Source organism: Leopardus geoffroyi, chromosome X (genome assembly GCF_018350155.1).
Source record: "Leopardus geoffroyi isolate Oge1 chromosome X, O.geoffroyi_Oge1_pat1.0, whole genome shotgun sequence".
Lineage (NCBI taxonomy): Eukaryota > Metazoa > Chordata > Mammalia > Carnivora > Felidae > Leopardus > Leopardus geoffroyi.
Window position 1 is genome coordinate 10,613,682 of NC_059343.1, and position 20,625 is coordinate 10,634,306.

At 49.7% G+C, this 20,625-nt stretch overlaps 1 protein-coding gene and 1 long non-coding RNA gene across 3 annotated transcripts in view; one reads left to right on the forward strand and one right to left on the reverse strand.

The window, feature by feature from the left end:
* GPM6B (glycoprotein M6B) overlaps positions 1-20,625 on the reverse strand; it is a 148,471-nt gene that overhangs the window by 68,188 nt on the left and 59,658 nt on the right. Inside the window, exon 1 of one of the 2 annotated variants that reach the window (XM_045472603.1) lies at positions 10,546-10,585. The exons of the other annotated variant lie outside the window; for it this stretch is intronic. Coding sequence (XP_045328559.1) covers positions 10,546-10,570 — 25 coding nt within the window. The 5' untranslated portion in view covers positions 10,571-10,585. Of the gene's footprint in view, positions 1-10,545; positions 10,586-20,625 lie in introns of those variants that run through there. 2 annotated transcript variants of the gene reach the window in all.
* LOC123595211 lies at positions 10,760-18,102 on the forward strand. Its single transcript, XR_006711084.1, has 3 exons — positions 10,760-10,935; positions 15,096-15,098; positions 17,951-18,102. It is a non-coding gene; the product is annotated as an uncharacterized LOC123595211 (long non-coding RNA).

A 20,625-nucleotide genomic window follows, 5' to 3' on the forward strand; every position in this document is an offset into this window, starting at 1 on the left:
TATGCCTCTATTTGGCCTCCTTTTTGCCACTCAGGCCCTCACAATATCCATTTCTGTATAGAAAATGGAAGGGTTTGTTAATCCATTAGTCACCCAGCTCTAAGTGGATTAATGCTGGTGCAGTAGAAAATGACTATAGATCACATCAAATGAGTAATTCCAATTTTGAACTTTATAATCAAGCCCAAAAGGCCCTCCAAATTATAGTTTTAACACCTGCTTAGTAGCAGGGTTCTTTTTTAAGCAACTTTATGAATACTGCGATTTAAATATTAACGGGTTTTTAAAACCGTTATTTCTTTAATTTTATTTGTTTCAAGGCAGAGAAGGTAAAGTGCAGGACAAACGCCTACGTTTTCTTTCTCTAGTCTAAGCCTAGAACTACACGGATGTGCAATGGCCATGACGAAGATATTAGGGGAGCTAGCTGCCAAAAAAAATAAAGACTTTCAAACACTTGACATGCTTACTCAGGCAACTGCCCTACATCGCCCATGTCCCTCGCCTGGCAAAACTAAACGTGAGAACGATATACGACAGCACACAAACTAGAACGGCCATAATCAGAAAGACAGTCACAAGCATTGGTGAGGATAAGGAGACATCAGACCCCTTGTTCACGGCCTGCCGGCAAGAATGGAAAATGGTGCAGCCACTCTGGGAAACAATATGGAAGTGCTTCCAAGAGTTCAACAGAGTTATTAACGCATGGCAACGCCACTCTTAGGCATATAGCCAAAGAAAATAAAAACAAATGTCCACGCAATCACTTCTACATGAAAGTTCACAGCAGCACTGATCATAATAGCCAAAAAGTACAAACCACCCAAGTGTCCATCAACTGGTAAACAGATAAACAAAATGCGGTTGGTCCACACAGTGGAATACTGTTTGGCAATAAAAACAAAGTACTGCTACATGCTTTGACATGTACGAGCAGGTTGTTCAGTGGGAAAAAAAAAAAAAAAAAGCCAGACGTAAAAGAATACGTAGAAGTCCATTTATAGAAAAACATTCAGAAAAGGCAAACAGTGGATAGAAAGTGGATTCATGGTTCCCCAGGGAACCTGGGACTGGGCATGGGAACAGGGACTAACTGTAAATCCACTCAAGGCACCTTACTGGGTGATAGAGATGTTCCAAAATGGGATTGTGGTGGTGACTATACAATTTGGCAAATTTACTAAAAGCCATTTAATTGACGTTAAAACCGGTCAACTCTCCGGAACCTACGTTATACCGTAACACAATTGTTTAAAAAAAAAAAAAAAAAATGTCGGGGAAATAGTCAGGAAGCGGGTATGGTAATTTGGGTCAGAGATGATGATGGCCCGGGCCAGGGAGGAATGAAGTGAGAGAAAGGGGAACTCATTCACAAGGAGCTGAGAAGATGGAACCGTCGGGATCTCCACAAAGCCCTTCCTTACCCGCTTTCGTATCGAACTCAAGGGGCACCAGCGCTAGGTCCCATTCATTTCGACCTGATCACACGCTACCTTCCATTGTCAGTTGATTGCTTCGTGCACACGGTCATTGCCTGGAGGCCGGATGTGTCCCTGGTTGCACCATACTCACGAACACACCGATGGTGAAACAAGGGAACATCATCAGCCCCAGGCTGAATATCATCGATCATCCTGGATTACGTGAATACAGTAAAACTAGCAATTACCTTCACATAGGAGTTGCTGGGAGATGTCCCTTCAAGAATGGAGTAAAAATCAATTTGTTAGAAAATAACCACCATAACCGAGAGCAAAAAAGGGAAAAGAAAACACAATTGTGGAGTTGGCCAAGGGCAACATTTGTGTTTTGGTGGGAAAATTAAAAATATACGAACACTTTGAAGAACGGGCTTATCTTCCTAATTCAGAGTCTTGTCCATTTCTTAATTCAAGTCTTTAGCCCACGCAGAGCAAGAGAGAGAACAGGGCCCAGCAGCTAAGAGTCTGGATCGTGGTTGAACCACTCACGTGAGCTTGGACAGTAAACGCGTGTAAGCCCTGTAACAGCCAGCTTCCTTGAAAAAAAAAAAAATGAGAACACTAAACACCTTTCACAAAGCCCATGGGACACATCGATGAAATGACGTGCAACCCTCAGGACACGCATCGAATCAAAGTATAACTTTTTATCACGGGGGTGACGGACTTTCCGTCCTGGAACCACGGCCCAGGTGTCCAGAACCTCGTAGAGAAGGCCCTGGCGCTTGGGTCAGTGCTGCTGTGACTGACTCGAAGGCTCGACTGGCCGTGTTTTGGCACTCTGCCAACGCTGAGCTGGTTCCTCCAACCCCCGCCGAGATCCCTACAGCTACTCACAGCTTGAAAGAAATAGTCAAGAGTGCCCGGATTCTGAGCCTGAGCTGGGTTCTAATTCTTGCTCTGCCAGTTTACTAGCTGGATGGCCTTGGGCAATAGCTTACGTCCTCTAATCCTCAATTTCCTCACCCGAGAACTGAGGATGATAATAACCCCTTAAGGCTGATGGGAGAGCCCTTCATACGCTAACTGTTCTGTCTTAGAGGCACACTTATTTTCAGGAAAAAGATCGCTTGTTACTTGGCTTCTTTACATTTCTCTTGCCGGGTGTCCCCAATAGACCAATGCCTCTTTGGAGAGAACTCCTCTCCACCTTCCTCCTTAACCCTAAGCAATCACATATCCAACACAGTGTATACCGAATTCCACGGAGAATTGTTCAACGTTTACCAAAAAAGGCCTCTTTGAAACAATTGCCGTTGGCCTTACCTATTACAAACGAAGGGCCAAATCAAAGAAAAATGCATCCCGGTGTCCTCAGGTCAACATCTTCCATCAAGAGATGGAAACCACTTTTTTAAAGTTATCGTACACCAAACGTGTGAGATGTTCAACGAGAATAAGAGAATTCCCTTTATACAGCTTATGTATTTTTGGTCTATAGCAAGAATATCTGGTTTTCGTTAAAAGATAACGGAGCGCGTGGAAAATTCCTCTGTGTGTTGTATTAATAAAATACAGAAGGGAGCTTTCTAAATATTTCTCATGTGGGCCGACAGGTAACAAATGACGGTTCCTAAGGAACCTGTCTTTGTTTGAGTTCCTCTAGGACCCGAGCCTGAAACAGAGCTTGGATGCAAGTCGTTCATTTGGGAGTTGATCCCAGGAAACGTGGGTAAGGGAAGTGCGAGAAGGGAAGAGGAGGTAGGCAATAAAGGTAGGTTAACAAGTAAGTTGTCGCTGTGGGTGACCGGGTCTTAGGCCCACCACAAGACTCTGAGAGACAGTAGGGAGGACGTGTTTCAGAGCTATCCCACCATGCGGCAGGGGAGCTGAGGTATTCACACACCAGCTCCCATCAATCACTGCTTGGGGGCCGCTCCCGGAGGGTGTTAATTCTCTTGACACTTCTGCCCTGCCAACAGATGAGCAAGGCAGAATCTGGTGGCCAAAACCCTCGAGCAAAGAAAAGCAGGGGCTGGCACTTGGAAGTTGGACCAGAGTTCGCTGAAGTGGTAAGGGGAGGGGGTATGAACAGGACCCACAGCACCCGCCACAGATAGGTTACTTAGGCTGTTAAAAGGAAATCGCACGAAAACACACATCAAGGTAAAGGCTAGGGACGCCTGGGTCAGTCAGTTAAGCGTCCGACTCTTGATTTCGGCTCAGGTCATGATCTCATGGTTCATGGGATCAAACCCTGCATCAGGCTCTGTATGGATAGCACGGGGCCTGCTTGGGATTCTCTCCCATCTCTCTCTCCCCCCCTCCCCTGCTTGCACACACACGTTCTCTCTCTCTCTCAAATAAACATTAAAAAAAGATAGGGGCTAGAACCTTCAGAAATGCCAATCCCTGCTCAGAAGTGAGCTATACTATGAAAAATGAATCGGACGGGAATCCACAGAGCAGTGATTGGATTTTTTATCTTGTCGTGTAATGCTTTTCTTATACATATTTTCTTATCTGCTTTTTATCAAGTATATCGTGATATGAGCCATAACTAAACAACATTGTGGGTGCAGGGTCATCAAACTGGTTTTGTAGAAGGCCAGAGAGTAAATATTCTAGGCTTCTGTCGGCCATGTGGTCTCTGTGCCACCTGCTCAGCTCTGCTATGGCAGCACAAAAGCAGCCAGAGACAATATGGAAGAGAATGGGTGTGGCTGTGTGTCAAAATGTTTTCATTTACAAAAACAGGGGGCTGATGTTTTGCAAGCAAAGGGAAAAGGGAGCTCCAAGATTATAAAATTGCTCTTATTTTCACTTATAACAGCATGCCTTTGATACACCTCGTCTGATCCTGCCTCTTCTCGGCCCTTCTGATTTTTCCCTGATCTTTAACAATTTAATAGCTAATGCCAGGACACAATTGGAAAAATCAAAACAATGGAAGGATCTATGCTTTGAAAATTCCCACTTCCCTGGCTTCTATCGGTCTTACTTGCCCCCCGTGAGGTCACCACTTTTAAGGGTTAGAGCGTAAGTACACTTTATGCAAAAAGCAGCACGCTGTATCTACCATTCTGCACCTTTTTAATTTAACAGACACAAGAAGTCTTTCCACACAGCGATGTGCAACGTCCTCATCCTCCCCCCCCCCCCAGCTGCGTAGGGATTCCTGGTGGGAACGTACCCTCTGATCGTCCTCTCGGGGACCCAGCCGGCCCCCCGGGGGTGGGGGGGAGCGGAGGGCAGACCCTGCTTTCGGGTCTCTTGAGACCGACGACGTCCTCGACAAGAGCTGCTCACATTTGCATTCCCAGCGGCAGCACCCCCAGAGGACCTCGAGACCTTCTTTTCATTGGGAAAAGGCAGAAAGACCCCTCCTGCAACCATGCACTTAGGTATCTGTGCCCCCGAGAGCACACCTGCGCGTGGAGGGAGGCTAGAGGGCTGCTCACAGCTGCACTCACGGCTAAATTGATTACAGCCACACAGACGGATCAAAGGGGAAACGCGCGCACGTGGAGTCTGCAGGCATCCACGTGCAGCTCCCCCCCCCCCCCCCCAGAAGGGGTCACACGGAGCTCACTCGGCTCTCTCTCGGCAACGAAAGCGCGACACACCCGAGACGGTTCTGCCCCGGGGAAGCCATCAAAAAGACTCCGGCTGGTCACGCAGGCCACCCGCCCCGCCTACACGGATCAGGATTCCAGACTCCAGGAAGGAAGGCAGGTGTTCGGGATCGACCGTCTTGTCTGGACAGTCTAGGTCCCCTGAGCGGCCTTATCAGGAAGGGCAAGTTTCACATCCGTGTCGGGAACGTGTTTTCCGGCCGAGCTGGCACACGCCGGCCAGGGGCCACGCCGCCAGGGGGCCTCGTTAGGGGGGGGGGGCGGCCTCGGGCCTGCCTCGTCAACCCCTGGCCCGATCCGATCCGGGATGGCACTGTTTCAGCGACGCTAACCAGCTAGTTTGAAACCACGCAGCCGGTGGCCGGAAGGGAATGCGGCTTCTGGCGAACTCTGGCTCGGAGGGAGGAGTTCGAACCAGGTGGGCTGCGAACCTTGACCCCAGCCGTGGCTCCCAGGTGCTGCCGCCGGCCGATGCGCCTGGCCTGACAGAATGGTCTCCGGACAGAATCAATTACTAGTTATTCCAAGCTGCTTTGAAAAAATGACCCCATTCTTTCATTCTGCAGAACTCCCACGGGCCAAAAAGGAATAGAAGGCTGGGGCTGGCTTCCTAGATTTCCCTGCAAGAAAGGCCGTCGTAGCTCGGGGGGAGAGAGAGAGAGAGAGAGAGAGAGAGAGCAAGCAGAGGAGGGGCAGAGAGAGAGAGACAGAGACAGAGACAGAATCCGAAGCAGGCTCCAGGCCCTGAGCTGTCAGCACAGAGCCCGACGCGGGGCTCGAACCTACAAACCGCGAGATCATGACCTGAGCCAAAGTCAGACGCTTAACTGACTGAGCCACCCAGGCGCCCCAATTTTTTTAAGTTAATGGCTATACCCGCGTAACCGGATCCCAGATTTTTTTTTTTAAAAAACACGTCGCTGGCACCCAAGAGCCCTTCCCCTTGTGCCCCTACAGGTCCCAAGCCAGCCACTACTACTCTTTGACCACCACGGATACGCTTACTCAGTTTTGACTTTTATATAAACGGATCATGTGGAATGTTCTCTTTTGTGCCTGCTTTCTTTTGTTCAACAACTTGCTTGCGAGGCTCACCTACGTGGCTGCCGGCTACAGTGGTTTATTCGCTCTCGCTGCCGATAGAAATCCATTGTATGAAGATGCCACAGTTTATTCAGCCCACTGTGAAGGAAAGTTGAACCGTTTCCAGGTTGCAGCCATTATGAAGAGTTTGCGTGTTCATTTGCAACAGGCTCGTCGAAAGTTTGTTTTAATCGAGGAATAACACGGAGCCAAGCACACAAAATGCTTAGTTGATGGATTTTACACGCACAGGCACACACCTGTGGAACCAAACCCAAGAGCAAGATACAGAATACGTCTGTCAGCACAGGGCCTGCTTCGGGTCCTCTGTCGCCCCCCCCCGCCCCGCGCCCCCGCCCCTCCCCTGCTGGCTGGCTGTCAAAAATAAAAACAAACATTTAACCCCCCACCCCACCCCCCAAAAAAACCCAACACCAATCACTTGAAAAACAAAAGCAACTGCCCATCTTTAAACCCACTGTGCACCCTCCACGGAGGTGGGGCAGTGAATCTGGTCAGGCCACACGAGGTCTACACCAGGCCCCGCCATTCGCCTGGGGACTTACGAAGGTCACCGCAGCCCATCTGGTCATCCGCCAGCGAGGAGGTGGAGCTACAGGGACCCCAGGGCCCTCTGCAGCTGCACAAGGCCGCATGTCAAAACCACAGCCTTCCCTGCCAGGTCCTGGTTCCCAAACCCACATTCTTTCTGTTTTATCCCGGGGCTGGCTCGGTAGGGACGAGGAGCAGTGAACCACTGTTTCCCACTCATTAACTCTCGAGTTTCTTATGCGTCATTAGATCATCCCTCGGCCTTCTCTTCCTCCGGCTGCCGAGTTGTAGCTCTTTCAGTGTGCGCGTGTTGGCTCTACTCCAAGTCTTTGCGGCTCACCTCAGAACCTTCTCTAATTCTCTACATGCCTCTAGAAACTTAAGGAGCCCCGACAGAATGGTGTTTTCAGAAAGCCGACCGAAGGCAGTTGAGGAGAGGGAACTCCAGACAACGAACATCGCGTCCAGAACCTTCCCCCACGAAGCGTGGGCAGAAGCCAGCAGCCCCGGCGTCACCTGGCATCTCGGGACGACTGAGTATGATCACACTCCTCCCCGGAGCCCCTAGATCAGAGTCGGCATCTGCACAAGACCCCCAGGGGCCCCTATGTACACTGACGGGGGGAAAGCAAAGGATGTCGATTTAAAAGTGAACCTTGGGAACACATGGTTTACTGCTTTCAACTGCTGCAGACTGAATGGCTTAAAGCAATACAAATTTAGTCTTCCGGTTCTGGAGGCCCAAGACCCAAAATCACTTTGCTGGGCTAAAGTCCAGGCGTCAGAAGGGCTGCTTCCTTCTGAGGGCTCTGGGAGCGAATTTCTGGGCCTTTCTCAGCAACTAGTGGCCACCTGTATTCTCTGGCTTGTGGTCCCTTCCTCTATCTTCCGAGCCGGTCACATAAGCGCTTCAAATCTCTGTCCCTCTCCTCTGGGCGTCCATCCTCACACACCTCCTTTGGACCCTTCTGCCTCCTCCTTACAATGACCACTGACATCACTGGACAATCTCCCCGTCTCGCGAGCCCTCATCTGGTCTGCAAAGTTTCCTTTGCCATATAACATAATGTAGTCACAGGTTCCAGGGCGGGCGGCCTGGCCCCTGCGGGGAAGGGGGGTAGCATTATTCAGCCTGCCACAGAGGAGGAGGAAGAGAAATCCGATACGGTACGGCGACGATGGGGAGCCAACACCCCTTATCATCACTTATACAGGCAGAAGAATCCGGCGCAAAGAAATGACAGTGAATGGCTTCCATTTCCGTATCACACAAAGACACCGAGATGCTGGCCGACTAGTGCCCTCTGCCAACAGAAACAAGGACGTGAGCCATGGTTCACACAATCCGGGGCTACCGCTTCTTAATATTTAAGGCAGCTTGGGTGTGTTTTATTGAACCGAATCTAAACGATCGTTTGATAACTGCAGGTGATCAAAAAAACTGAAACTGACGAAATTCACTAGCAGGAGCGAGGATACACAAGGATGCGGAACTCCCGGCGCTTCTGGGGCTCACGCTATTAGGGAAACAAACAAGTAAGCAAGGTCTGTAGTGCAAGCGGACGGGATGAGCGATACAGGGGTTAAGGACTGGCTCAGGACCTCGTTCACGCCACCACAGTGGCTGCCTTCCCAGAGTGCCAGCGGGCACAGGGGAGGACCCAGCTCGGCACTGCACGCACCGACAGTTCAGGTGCTGCGTAGATCTCAAAGAAGTTGTTGAGGCGAGAGGGAGTCCCGTCTAGTGAAGGTCCGAAGACACCCCATTTTGCACAAGACATGCTAATTCCATCCGCACTCGTGGGAAGGCATGCTACTGTTCCAGTTCCTGTGGCAGCGACCCCAAACGATCCTACCTCTCTTTCAGCATTAACTATTTGTGCTTCCTGGGCACCTGGGTGGCTCAGTCGGCTAAGTGTCCGACTTCGGCTCAGATCATGATCTCGTGGCTCGTGGGTTCGGGCCCCGTGTCGGGCTCCGTGCTGACAGCTCAGAGCCTGGAGCCTGCTTCAGGCTCTGTCTCTCTCTCTCTCTCTCTCTGCCCCTCCCCCGCTCGTGCTCTGTCTCTCAAAAATAAATAAACGTTAAAAAAATCGTTTTAATTTAAATATTTGCGCTTCTTCATCTCCCATAAGGAGTCTTCTTTTTTCTTTTTTTGCTCTCTTAAGAGCAGGCAGCACTAAATCATTCTGTTTGCTCCCCTCTCACAAGCTCATACCTATTTCCGATCACTGTGGCTCTCTGTGGGGCAGGGGGACCCACGCCTGTAATGTTCTTCCTTTTCGATGTTGTAAGTACTCCCACCATGGCCAATCTTTAGCTACCCATGTGCTGTCACTGAAGTCAGTCGCTACCCCTCCAGCAGACCAGCGGACCATCGGGAACCCTCTGCAACCACGTGTGTGAAGGTGACAAACCTCAGGGTCCTTTACAATCGGAGTCTTCCCGACATGCTCCAATGGGGCCACTTGCACACATGAATTGTGACCTCTCTGCCACTGCTCACGTTACTTCCAGGATAGTGTATCCAGCCCCTTCGAAGCCTTCTCTGCCGGGGACCCCCCCCCCCCCGGGCTATTCCTCTCCCCCACTGATTGCTCGCGCTGTGTTTTGATCCATCCATACTCAGCCGCGCCACACACCTTGAATTGTATTTGCTCATGTGATTTCTCGCTGGTTTAGTCTGCAAAGTCCCGACAACTTCTGTGACAATAAAGACTGCCAGCGTAGGCATCCTCACCATCACCCTCGGTATCTTTCACAGCAGACGGGTGTACGCTTCATCTCTCCTCTGACATCATCTCAACAGTCCCGTGACCTGGATCTGGGTGAAAACCATTCATCCCTGTTCTAAAATACAAAAAAAAAATCTAGGTATCATGGAGCCTTACAATTGGCAGCGAGGGTGCTTTTTTAGCTTTGAGGTAAAATTTATATACATTACACTTCGCCTATGGTTTTAAGTATTTGAGACAGAGCTTGCACGTGAGCGGGGGACGGGCAGAGAGCGAGGTACGGAGAGAGTCCCAAGCAGGCTGGAACTCACGAACCGTGAGATCATGACCCGAGCCGAAGTGGGACGCTTAACCGACTGAGTCACCCAGGTGACCCCTCCCCCCCGCCCAGTTGTTTTAATGCATTCACCAGCTGGGAGACACTGGAGTTGTTTCCAGTTTGGGGTTTACTGTGAATAATGTAGCTTTGCACATTTGCTTCTAAGTCTTGGTGTAAACAGATTTTATTTAATGTTTGTTTATTTTGGAGAGAGAGAGAGAAAAAGAGAGAGAAAGCACATGCAAGCAGGGAAGGGGCAGAGAGAGAGAGAGGGACAGAGAATCCAAAGGATCTGCACTGACAGCAGAGAGCGCGACGTGAACCCACGAACCGTGAGATCATGACCTGAGCCCAAATCGGATGCTTAGCTGACTGAGCCACCCGGGGGGGCCCAACAGATTTTACTTTTATTGCTAAGTTTTGACACCTTTATGGAGTTTTTAATATATCAGGCACAGTTATAACTGTATTATACTGACCGACTTCTTTAGTGCTAATGTCAACGCCAAGGGATGGGTATTGTTAGTTAATAACCATGAAGGCGTACGTGTTTACACAGCCAGGCAGTGGGGGAGTCGGGCTGGAACCCTGCTATCCCATGCGGTTGTCCTAGAGGTCGTACGAAGTGCTTGGACCGGCAAGGTTGCATACACGTTAGCTCCAGTAACCAGGCTCTTGCCCCCACGGGCTCCCACCACCCACAGAGAGTTTGAAAGAAAAGCCGCTCAGCTACTGAACCGAATGAACAAGGAGCGTCGTTCCCAAGCGTGCCTGTTGGTTCCGTCGTCCGGGCTCACCTCTCTTCTCTGCCCCGTCCTCCATCCCAGGCCCGGACTGGAAAAGAAATCCCTGTTTCATCACCTTGGCAACGGACGTCACGTCACAGCAGCAACAACTGAAACATCACTCGGTGCGAACACGCACGCTGAGCCAGATGCGCCAGCGAGCTGAAAGAAACACTCCAGGGGCCGCCCGGGGGGTTTCTACACAGGAAGGGATTTGAGAAGGCAAGAGAATCCTCATTAGGTTGTTTTTCCGTTGGCCCCTTCCCCCCCTCAGTTATTTCAGTTTTCAGGATTTTAAGAAGTGACCACAAAAATGTATAAACCTTGGTGGGAGGAGTAAAATACGACTACCCCTTAAAATCGACAGGACTCGTGGGGCGCCTGGGGGGCTCAGTCGGTTGAGTGTCCAACTTCGGCTCAGGTCATGATCTCACGGTGCGTGGGGTCGAGACCCGCGTCGGGCTCTGTGCTGACAGCTCAGAGCCTGGAGCCTGCTTCAGATTTCTGTGTCTCCCCCCAACTCTCTCTCTCAAAAATAAAAAAAAACATTAAAAAAATGTTTTGTTTTGTTTTTTTAAATCGACAGGACTCTTACAACACTCTGGTACAGTGAGGGGTTCCCACGTGAAAGAGACCATTAACACGGTCAAACCCTGAACCCTGTTTCTATCTGCTTTTAAATAAGGGATTTCTTTCATATTCTTTGGTAAAAATAATTCCGATAAAAATTCAACTGTCGGCCGTTTTTTCCTCGTATTATTTTGGCTCTCAAGACTGGCTTTTTGGCAACCACGACGACTGGTATTGAGATTTTGGTATTGAAAAGGTTAATAACGAACACCCCACTTTCAAATGGACTTCGGCACTCAATATTGTACTTAATCAAATGTAAAAAATCTATTTTAGGCCGTTGGTCTTCTAATTAATTTGTTAATTGAAGAAGTAACCAAGATAGATTCAATTGACAAAAGTAACACATGCAGATGGAAACGAAACTCACAGAAGAACGTATAGTAAAAGTCCCTCGGCATGGGCTCCATGGAAGCTACGGATCCCTGCAGAAATGAAGGCAAAATCTACACATATTTATATTGACACTTCTTAGGGTAGATAGAAGCTTCCAACACATTCTTCAAGTGGTCTGTGACCCCAAAATGGTGAGAACAAATAGTCTCGTGCTTAGGACAGCTCGGCGGTCAAGTTTTAGGGTAAGGGGGCGGGAGGCGTGTGTGTGCGCGCACGCGTCTGAAAGGTAGCGTGGCAGAGTCACAGATTAAGTTCTCAAGTCAGTAGAAAAGGCAAAAATCTCGAAGTTAAAACCATAGAGTCTAACAAGTGGATCTTGGTCCTTGGAAGCTCGAAACCAAAAGAAACATCTACTTGCCTGCAGCTGTGCCCCGCCCCCCCCCCCCCCCACTTCCTGGGGGCAGAGTAGTCAAGATGCGGGTGGAAACGGGGGAGAGACCGGGGGGAAACCGTGGTGGTTTTCACTGTCCTGCTGAGGTCATGTGCCTGAGTTTGTGAGTGGATTCTGAAACATGGCAGGTAGGTATGATACAGATGTGAAGCAACACGAATAAATGAAGGCATGTTTTAGAGCCTTTGGAAAACACCCATGAGAAAAGTATTATGAATATTACCCCCCAAAGAGCTCTTTCGCTTCTGACTTCGTTTGTGGAAATACAGTTTAGAAACTGGTGGAACCATAGAGAGCCATGCAGCCTTAAAGTAATCCCCCTCATCCCAAGCACCAACGTTTTGCCTCTTGGATAGGCAACCAGCAGAATGTTCGGGAACAGTATCCTTCTCGGTTCTCCTCAGATAAGGGATCTTGCACACTTGTACCTATTATATAATTTCACCAAACCATGCTCCGCGGGCAATCTGAAAAACGAACAGCTGAAGCTATAATTTGACATAGTCTTAGTCTTAAGAACAAATGCCCCATCCACGGGAAATAAAAATTGACTGAACCCCGTTTTGTTAATTTATGCTGTAGTGACTGTTTCCACCTCCTATGAAAATGGCGGATCACAATTCCACAACGCAGCGTGGTTTGAAAGAAGACAGACTCAGTGGAAACTCTGTTTGAAGACACCAGGGATTCGGCCTCAGAGAAAACCACAAAAGCTGTAACACCACAAGCAAAAATAAGCGAGTAGTAGTTATTCGGACGCCAAACTGTCAATTGTGCGACCTCTTTCCATGCTGGCCACTTCCCAGGGCTCATTATGAGAAAGGTTGTTCTCTCTCCCGAATGAATGCAGCTTTTGAACACTTTGCTAGTTACATTTGGTTCCAGGGCCGAAGGATTATTTTAACCATGATCTCCTAATGGGAAACTCACTCACTTTCTTCCTAGAGAAAGAGCGGCCTTGTGATGATTCTAGCCCGTTTTCAAAACTCCAGGATCTGTGGCATTTGCAAGGGCCAGGGATGAACTCTTTGGCAAAACAACAGAGAAATAATTTCCCTTTGGTCTACCCTGGTCCCTCTGCTTCAGTCTGCGGTGAGGTTGTAAAAGGAACCAGAAAGAAACACGCACGTTGCGGCTGCAGATTTGGATCGCCCGTGATGACCAAATTGTGATTTTCTCTAAAGCAGTTCTTTGTGGGAAACTCGCTTTATTATACCCAGAGCTGACAACAAATGACAGCAGGATGTGGCCCATTTATTTCTGGGGAGCAGCGAGAGGTCAGTGAAGGCAGGAGAAAAGGTTACCATACGTTGTATCAATAAAGTTCTATCAAAAAGGTCGCCTGTCGCCGGATCCTGCACTCTGTAGTACAAAGGGACGTTGAAAAGCCCCAAGAGCCTTGACAAACCTGAAAGAAATCGATGCTGACCCTTCACCTTCTCCCCGTCTCTCTGAGGACATGCACGGTAGTGTAAATAAATCTCCGCAGCAAATCTCCGAAGCACCTTACTCAGCAAAAAAGAAATGCCGATAAATTCTCAATGGCCTGGCCTCGCATTGCTGCCAATTCCCTCCTGCAGAGAGCGGATGAGGGGGCTGCTATCCTGGACCGAAGGTCTAGAGGTTCAGAAAACGGCAGATTTGATTCCAGGGTCAGAGTTGGGGTGTGTGTGTGTGTTTTAACGTTTATTTTTGAGAGAGAGAGAAAGGGTAAGTGTGAGTGAGTGGGGGAGGGGCAGACAGAGAGAGAGAGAGAGGGAGAGAGAGAGGATCCCAAACAGGCTCCGCACCGGCAGCACAGAACCCGAAGCGGGGCTTGAACTCACGAACCGCGAGATCATGACCTGAGCCAAAATCAAGAGTCGGACGCTTAACCGCCTGAGCCACCCAGCTAGGGTCACGCTCCCACAAGAAGGGAAGTGCCCCTCATGCTGCGGAAGTGAAAGGCAAGGGCACATATTAAAGAACAAACAGGAATTTCCGAGGATAAGGTCAGAAAGGTGAGCTTCCCGAGCAGGGTGGTGCGCGTGTTGAGTGCAGCGAAGGCTGTAGTGAGAAGGCCAGGGGGTGCCCAGCTCTGCTACGGACCAGTTTCGTAGCAGGACTTGGAAAAAAAAAAAATCACTCACCCTTACAGGTCACTTGACATAAGTTCAATGCTGTTTCTTCATTTAAGTTTATTTATTAATCTTGAGAGAGAGAGAGAGAGAGAGAGTCAGTCCTGAGCAGGCTCTGCACTGTCAGCACAGAGCCTGACGCGGGGCTCGAACCCACAAACCGTGAGACCATGACCTGCGCCGAAACCGAGAATCAGCTGCTTAACCGACTGAGCCACCCAGGTGCCCCTGTTTCCTCATTTCTAAAATCAGGTAACCACCGGCTTACAGGGTGGCTGTCACGATCACATGCACATGAGGACACTTTGTAAACTCTAAGGTGGTTCAGGATCTCATGATCAAAAACAGCCGAATGGTCACGGGCCGAATTCGTGGCTTCGCGTTTTAATTCCAACAGGTAAAAGGAAACCTGATTACCTCTTCAACTTCATTCTGCTTCTGACTCTTGGACAAGAACAAGGACGCTCAGCCAAGAAACAGGGGAAGGAACGATATGCAGGGTAGAGCACGAAGTGCCCAAATCGATCGCAAGATATCCTAAAGGGATTTACACAGCAGACTGAAGACAGATCTCACCCCAGGTGCTTGCAGAACCGGAAGATAAGATAGTTAAATCCTCCCCTGTAATACCAATGGAGTCGGGGAAATGCACTTGTCATTTTCCAATGTGGCAAAAAAGACCCATACCTCGAAAACTCTGGATTACTGAACTTGATACACATCCTGGTCAAGAGTCTAATAGTAGATTATTAAGGAATGCCTTGTGAGCACTCGGGAGAGGACGCAGTGATTATTAGATGTAAGAAGATTAGCCTCTCTTGATTTCTTTCCAGAAGAGGTAGTTAGATTCTAAGGCTGAGGGAATCTTCTAGACACAAACCGTCTGGATACGGCAAAGCACCTGTAAAGGTCTTTCCAAAACTCGCCTTGTGTCCAAGAGAATGTGGAACAGCCGACCTTTAGCGATGTCAAACCCCGACAGATCTCCAGGCTGTGACAGCAGCAGCGATGAAGTACGAGGCTGCCAGGCGGTCTCCAGGGACTCAGGTGGACTGGGGCCGGCCCTTCCGCTACTGAGGCATGCCTGTCAGCAGCTCACACGAAGGTTCTGAGACCTTCCGTCTGTAGGCGATGTGAAACTAGGAAGTAAGGCCAACCCCCTCGGTGACAAAAACCATCAGAGGCCAAAAGGAGTCGGATGAAACGAGGAGAACCTATCTGAAGAGGTTAAAGGCCGAAGGAACAAAGGTCATATCCGAATTTAGCTGTCAGAAACCAGATGCGTGACTTCTGGATGGGGGCAGGGAAACGCGGTGGTAGGACAGGCTCATCAGCAACACACAGAAAAAGTCTGAAGGGCTTAGTTGACAGAAACACCAACTCGAGCCCCCTGATATGTTCAGCCGAAAGGGCAACTAAAGCTTACGCTGCGCACAAGCACGGAACCAAGATGAGATCTCCTGTCTGGTGTTCGGTTCTGGCCGCCATACTTCTGGCATAACTATACAGAGTCTGGTCACTAGGCAGAAGGGCTGGTGGTAAGATTACAAAGTATGAGCACGAGTACCCGACACGGCCAGGTTCTCTTAGATTCGGTGAGCTGACTCCATTTCACATCTGAAGGACATCAGAATAGAGGAAGATTCAAGGTGGGCAAAGGATTTTCCAGAAAGTGAGAAAAGTTCTTCACAGATGATAAAGTAGAATGTGTGGGGGCACCTGGCTGGCTCAGTCAGAAGAGCGTGAGACTCTTGATCCTGGGGTCCTGAGTTCGAGCCCCATGTGGGGTGTAGAGATTATTTAAAACTAAAACCTTAGAAAAATAAAAGAGAAGGGGGGGGGGGAGAGTGTGTGTGTTGGGGGGGGGTGTGGAAAGGTACTCCTGGAAAAGAGTTATTTAAATGGTGGAAAAAAGGCTTTCTATTAAAAATAACGTTTACAGAGTAAACTGACAATTGCTAGGTTTCCAAAAAGGTCGACACCTTAGCAAAGTAAGTTGGCAGTTTACTCAGTTTCTGAGTTTTGAAGGTAATCTTTCCAACCGAGCATAACTATAGGATTTTAAATTCAGACCCAAAACCAGTGCTGGATTTTTCTTACATTTCCTTATTTCCCATAACTTCTGCTAATGGAACATGAATTAGATATGTAAATCAGCTTTCACTAAAAATGGAATACAGGATCTTAGTCATTTTTTCTTAGATAAAATTGTCTCCTGTTGGTTATTAACCAGCCTACATAAGAAAGAATAACTTCTGAAATGTGATGGTTGCATAAGAGTTTTCCTTTACCCCTTGGGTCAAATGAGGGGAAATTCCGTGGCACAGAAGAAAATGTATGCTGTTCCCACAGAAGAGATTCTGTTTCCACAAAGTTTGGCAATAGCGTTCTTGGACAACTAGTATCTTTCCTTTCGCACACTCATTCAATAAAGTGATTCACAAGGCAGCTCCCTGAAGTGCTGGTCATTGACTTGGACATAGCATCACCCACATTTCCCCCCCCCTTCTGGGACCCTGAGGTCATTTCTTGCCTCAACTCTAAAGATGTTCCAAAGTGGCTGATCGTGTAGGTCAGTGAACGGCACCGCGCGGGATGCGTGGAGACGACGTACACGCTTTATCCCAAGTCTATCTTGTGGAAAGACATATGCGTAGACCATGGGAGGCTGGGGGAGTATTTCTACCTCAGGATGTGACCAAAAGCCTTCACAGTAACGTCCAAAAGATACTAGGTGTCCTTCGACCGACGCGTGGGCTCACTAGACAGAGTACATATGCATACAACAGATGACCACTGGGCCATTAAAAGGAATAAAGCGGTTGCTTAGAGCCAGGGAAAAGAGGGGAAGTGTCCAGTGACGGATATGGGCAGAGAGGTGGTTTTTTGTTTTTTTGGGGTTTTTTTTAGGGGGCTAGAAAGGTTCTAAAATCCTCAACTCTAAATCCAGGACGGTACGGTATGTGGATTACAGATCAATCAAGCTGTTAAAAGACATGAGAGATTTGTAAAACCACCATTAGGGACTCATGATGAAAATGTGGGGCCATCAATTTGTAATCAGGTTACCCGATTTCGTTTCTGGGACGAACCAATGGTCTCTTCCTTGGACTTCTTTCTTCTCCTTCCAGGATCCCGTGTTCAGTGGCATTTCAGTGATTCCCCACTCCTTTAAGGTATAATTGGTTTTTAACTGCTCTTTGGGGACAGAGGGGTTGACATAACTTCAGGCTACCAGAAGTGTCACAAAAATATTAGACTGTTTCTATATACCCTTTACCCACCTTGTCCTTAGGTTAACATCTTTAGCTTTATCAAAGCTAAAATATGAACCTCGATACAATGTGAGTAACTAAAGCCTAGAACTTCTTCGGATGTTGCTAATTTTCCCCCCACTCACGTTCCTTCTCCTTCTATTCCAGGATCCAATCCAAGATCTCCTTAGCTTCCTTCCATCTGTGACAGTTCCCCAGTCTTTGTTTTTCATGACTTTTCGTCTTGTGAGGAGTGCTGGTCACGTGTTTTAGGGACTGGCCCTCGGTGTGAGTCTGTCCGATGATTGCTCCTGATTAGTTCCCGTTGTACATTACTAGGAAGGAAACCCAGGAAGCGAGGCAATGCATTGTATAGGGGCCAACGGTGTTGATCTCAGCCTTGATCCCTTGGCTAGAGTGGGGTCTGCCAAGTCTCTCCACGGATTTAAACTTTAAACGTATTTCCATACATTAAACAAATATTTATTTGCTGTTCGCCATGTGCCAGAGGTAAACAACATTGGGCTCCAGGGCCACGAGGCTTGCTCGTTCCCATCTACAAGTCAAGACAGTTTGTGAAGCCACTCAAACACACACGTTCCTGGGGAGGCTCGGTCGGTGGTTGGGAGTCCGACTTCGGCTCAGGTCATGATCTCACGGCTCGTGAGTTCGAGCCCCGCGTCGGGCTCTGCGCTGACAGCTCGGAGCCTGGAGCCTGCTTCGGATTCTGTGTCTCCCCTCTCTCTCTGCCCCTCCCCAGCCCATTCGTGCACACATGTGAGCGCACGCTCGCTCGCTCTCTCTCTCTCTCGCAAAAATAAGCAGTAAAAAAGAAAGAAAGAAAAAGAGAGATTTCGACACACACGTTCCTGGCTCAGCCTCTCGGGATTCTGAACCAGTAGGTCTGAGGGAGGTTTCCCAGCAGACTGTGACAGTGGCCTGGATGGAGAGGCAGAGAGCCAGAGGACAGTGGCCCTACTTTGGAGGACACTCAGGCTAGAAGGAAGGAGGGCACACAGACAAGTCTGAAGTGATGATAACCTTCCTGGTGAGGTACGGACTCGGGGCTGTAGGAGCAGCAGGGTCCCAACGGGGAGTCTGATCAGCCCGAGCCGGTCTCCAGGTGCCCGACTCTATCAACAGCTCCGGTCTCCGTATTTACTTCTTTACAACTGTGCCAGAAACCTGTGTGTGCCGAGGAAAGAGTAATGCACGGGGTTTGCGTGCATTTTGTCAGCAAAGCCACGTTGCCCAGAACAGTCCTGGCAAAAAGGGAAATTCTTTACAAGTGCGAGGCCAGGGCTGTTTGGCTGCTTTGAAATCTGTTCAAAGAAGTCAGAGCTGTTCCAGCCTCTGGCAGCATCGAGAGACTTGGGGGGGGGGGGGGGGGAAGGCAGGCAGGGGTCCCCAGCGGGGACTTCAGGCTGAAGAGGAAGAGGCGTCCCACCGGAGCCCCAGAGGCCACCCGACTTGTACCCACGGGCTCGTTCCACTTTGTTAACCTGAAACCTCTCACGACCAAGTCTTGTTTGAGCAGCTCAGTCTGGACTTATCTTATGTTCCCATCACCCCGGGGAGCTTTGAAAACGCACAAATACCCAGATTACTCCCTGAGCTCCTGATTTCCCAGGTTTGGGGCAAGGCCTGGGCATCTGGCAGCTTTCGTCATCTTCCCAGGGGTGGCTGAAGCGAGCCAGGGCTTGGACTAGAGCCTTGCTCCTCCAAGGGCGGCCCGCCTTCCAGCAGCGTCGATTTCGCCCGACCGAGCGAAGCGGATTCTGCATTTTAACAAGATTCCCAGGTAAGCTGTGCGCACGTTTAAGTCTGAGATGCCCGAAGGCAGAGCTGCTCGAGACCACAGCGTGGCCACTAGGTACGCGTGGCTATTTACATTAAAATCCAATCTAATTCAAAAGTCAGTTCCTCAGCTGCGTCAGCCCCGTTTCAAGTGCTCGATAGCCACACGTGGGCAGCGGTCGCTCTACCGGGCAACAGAGATTTGGAACGTGCCCATCATGGCAGAAAGTTCTATCAGCACTGGGCTGGGGGGTCAAATGAGCCGCAACCCTTGATATCCAAGGAAGGATGAGTGTCAGGGAACAGAGGTGGAGGCTGCTGGGTCCAGCTGTTACTCCAGGGGTGGCGACCTCCCCTCATCCTTGGAAAACAGGCGTCCTAATAATTAATCAACACAGAGGAAGCCAAGATGGAATGAGGCATCTGATTCGGATCTGTTGAACTTCATAAGCTTGCGGGACGTTCTACTAAGAGGCACTGGCAGGGAGGAACGCACCGCCAAGAAGGATCCTAAGACAAGAGGCATAAATTGGGACTCTGCAGGCCAGCCAGGACACAGGATCACTGGGGCAGAGGGTGGAAGAAAGAACAGGGCTACAACTGTCAGGGTGAGTCATCGACACACAGATGGGAGAAGGTGGAGTGGATGGGACGACCCAGCTGGGTGTGCAGGGTAAGGGAACAAGACGGTCACGCACAGTCTGTCAACCTGTGCGCGAAAGGGCGGGCAGCACAGGAGGAGCCGGAAATCCATGATCAGAGACAGGAGGGAGAGCAGGAGGGGGAAGCTCCTAGAAGTCCCGAAGAGGGAAGCAGCTAGGAGAGGGAGGCAAGGAGAAGAGGCGTTAAGGACTGAATGTGACCTTGGAGGAGGAGGTACAGGGCAAGGCCGGGACCCGCCAAGGCGAGAGAGCCTGACCCTGTGAGCTTGTACGGGCTGCACAGTGGATGCCTCCTACCATTTCCCACCCCAGGCATCTCTCTGGCCCTGGTGAAGGAGCTGGAAGCTTCTGAAATGAGCGCGTGAGTGCCCACACAGAGGGGCGGGGCGGTGGAGTAGCGAGACACAGAGGGGAACCCCACCTCGTGCGCCGTTTGCTTGGGGGAGCGAGGGTTTGCGGGTTTGACAGAGGAAGACGAGGTGTGGCCCCACTCCCAAGCAGAACCGTGTGGGGACCTGCGAGTGGCCCTGTGGCCTCAGCAACGAGCAGGTAAGCTCACCTGCTCCACGTGAAGGTCGTGAAGGTACAGGTGCTGAGCGCCCCGCCCCCACCCAGTGCCCGGGAGCCAGGTGGAGTTCAGACTCAGCCCCGGATCTTCCAAGAGTCATACACTTGCATCCCAGGGCTCGGGTTCAAACACGGGTCTATCACTTAGCAGCTGGGTAACCTTAGGAAAGGGGCTTATTGACCCCAGGTCTCTGTTTTCGGATTTTTTTTTTTTTAAATGTTTGTTTATATTTGAGAGCGCCCCAGGGCAGAGAGAGAGAGAGAGAGAGAGAGAGAGA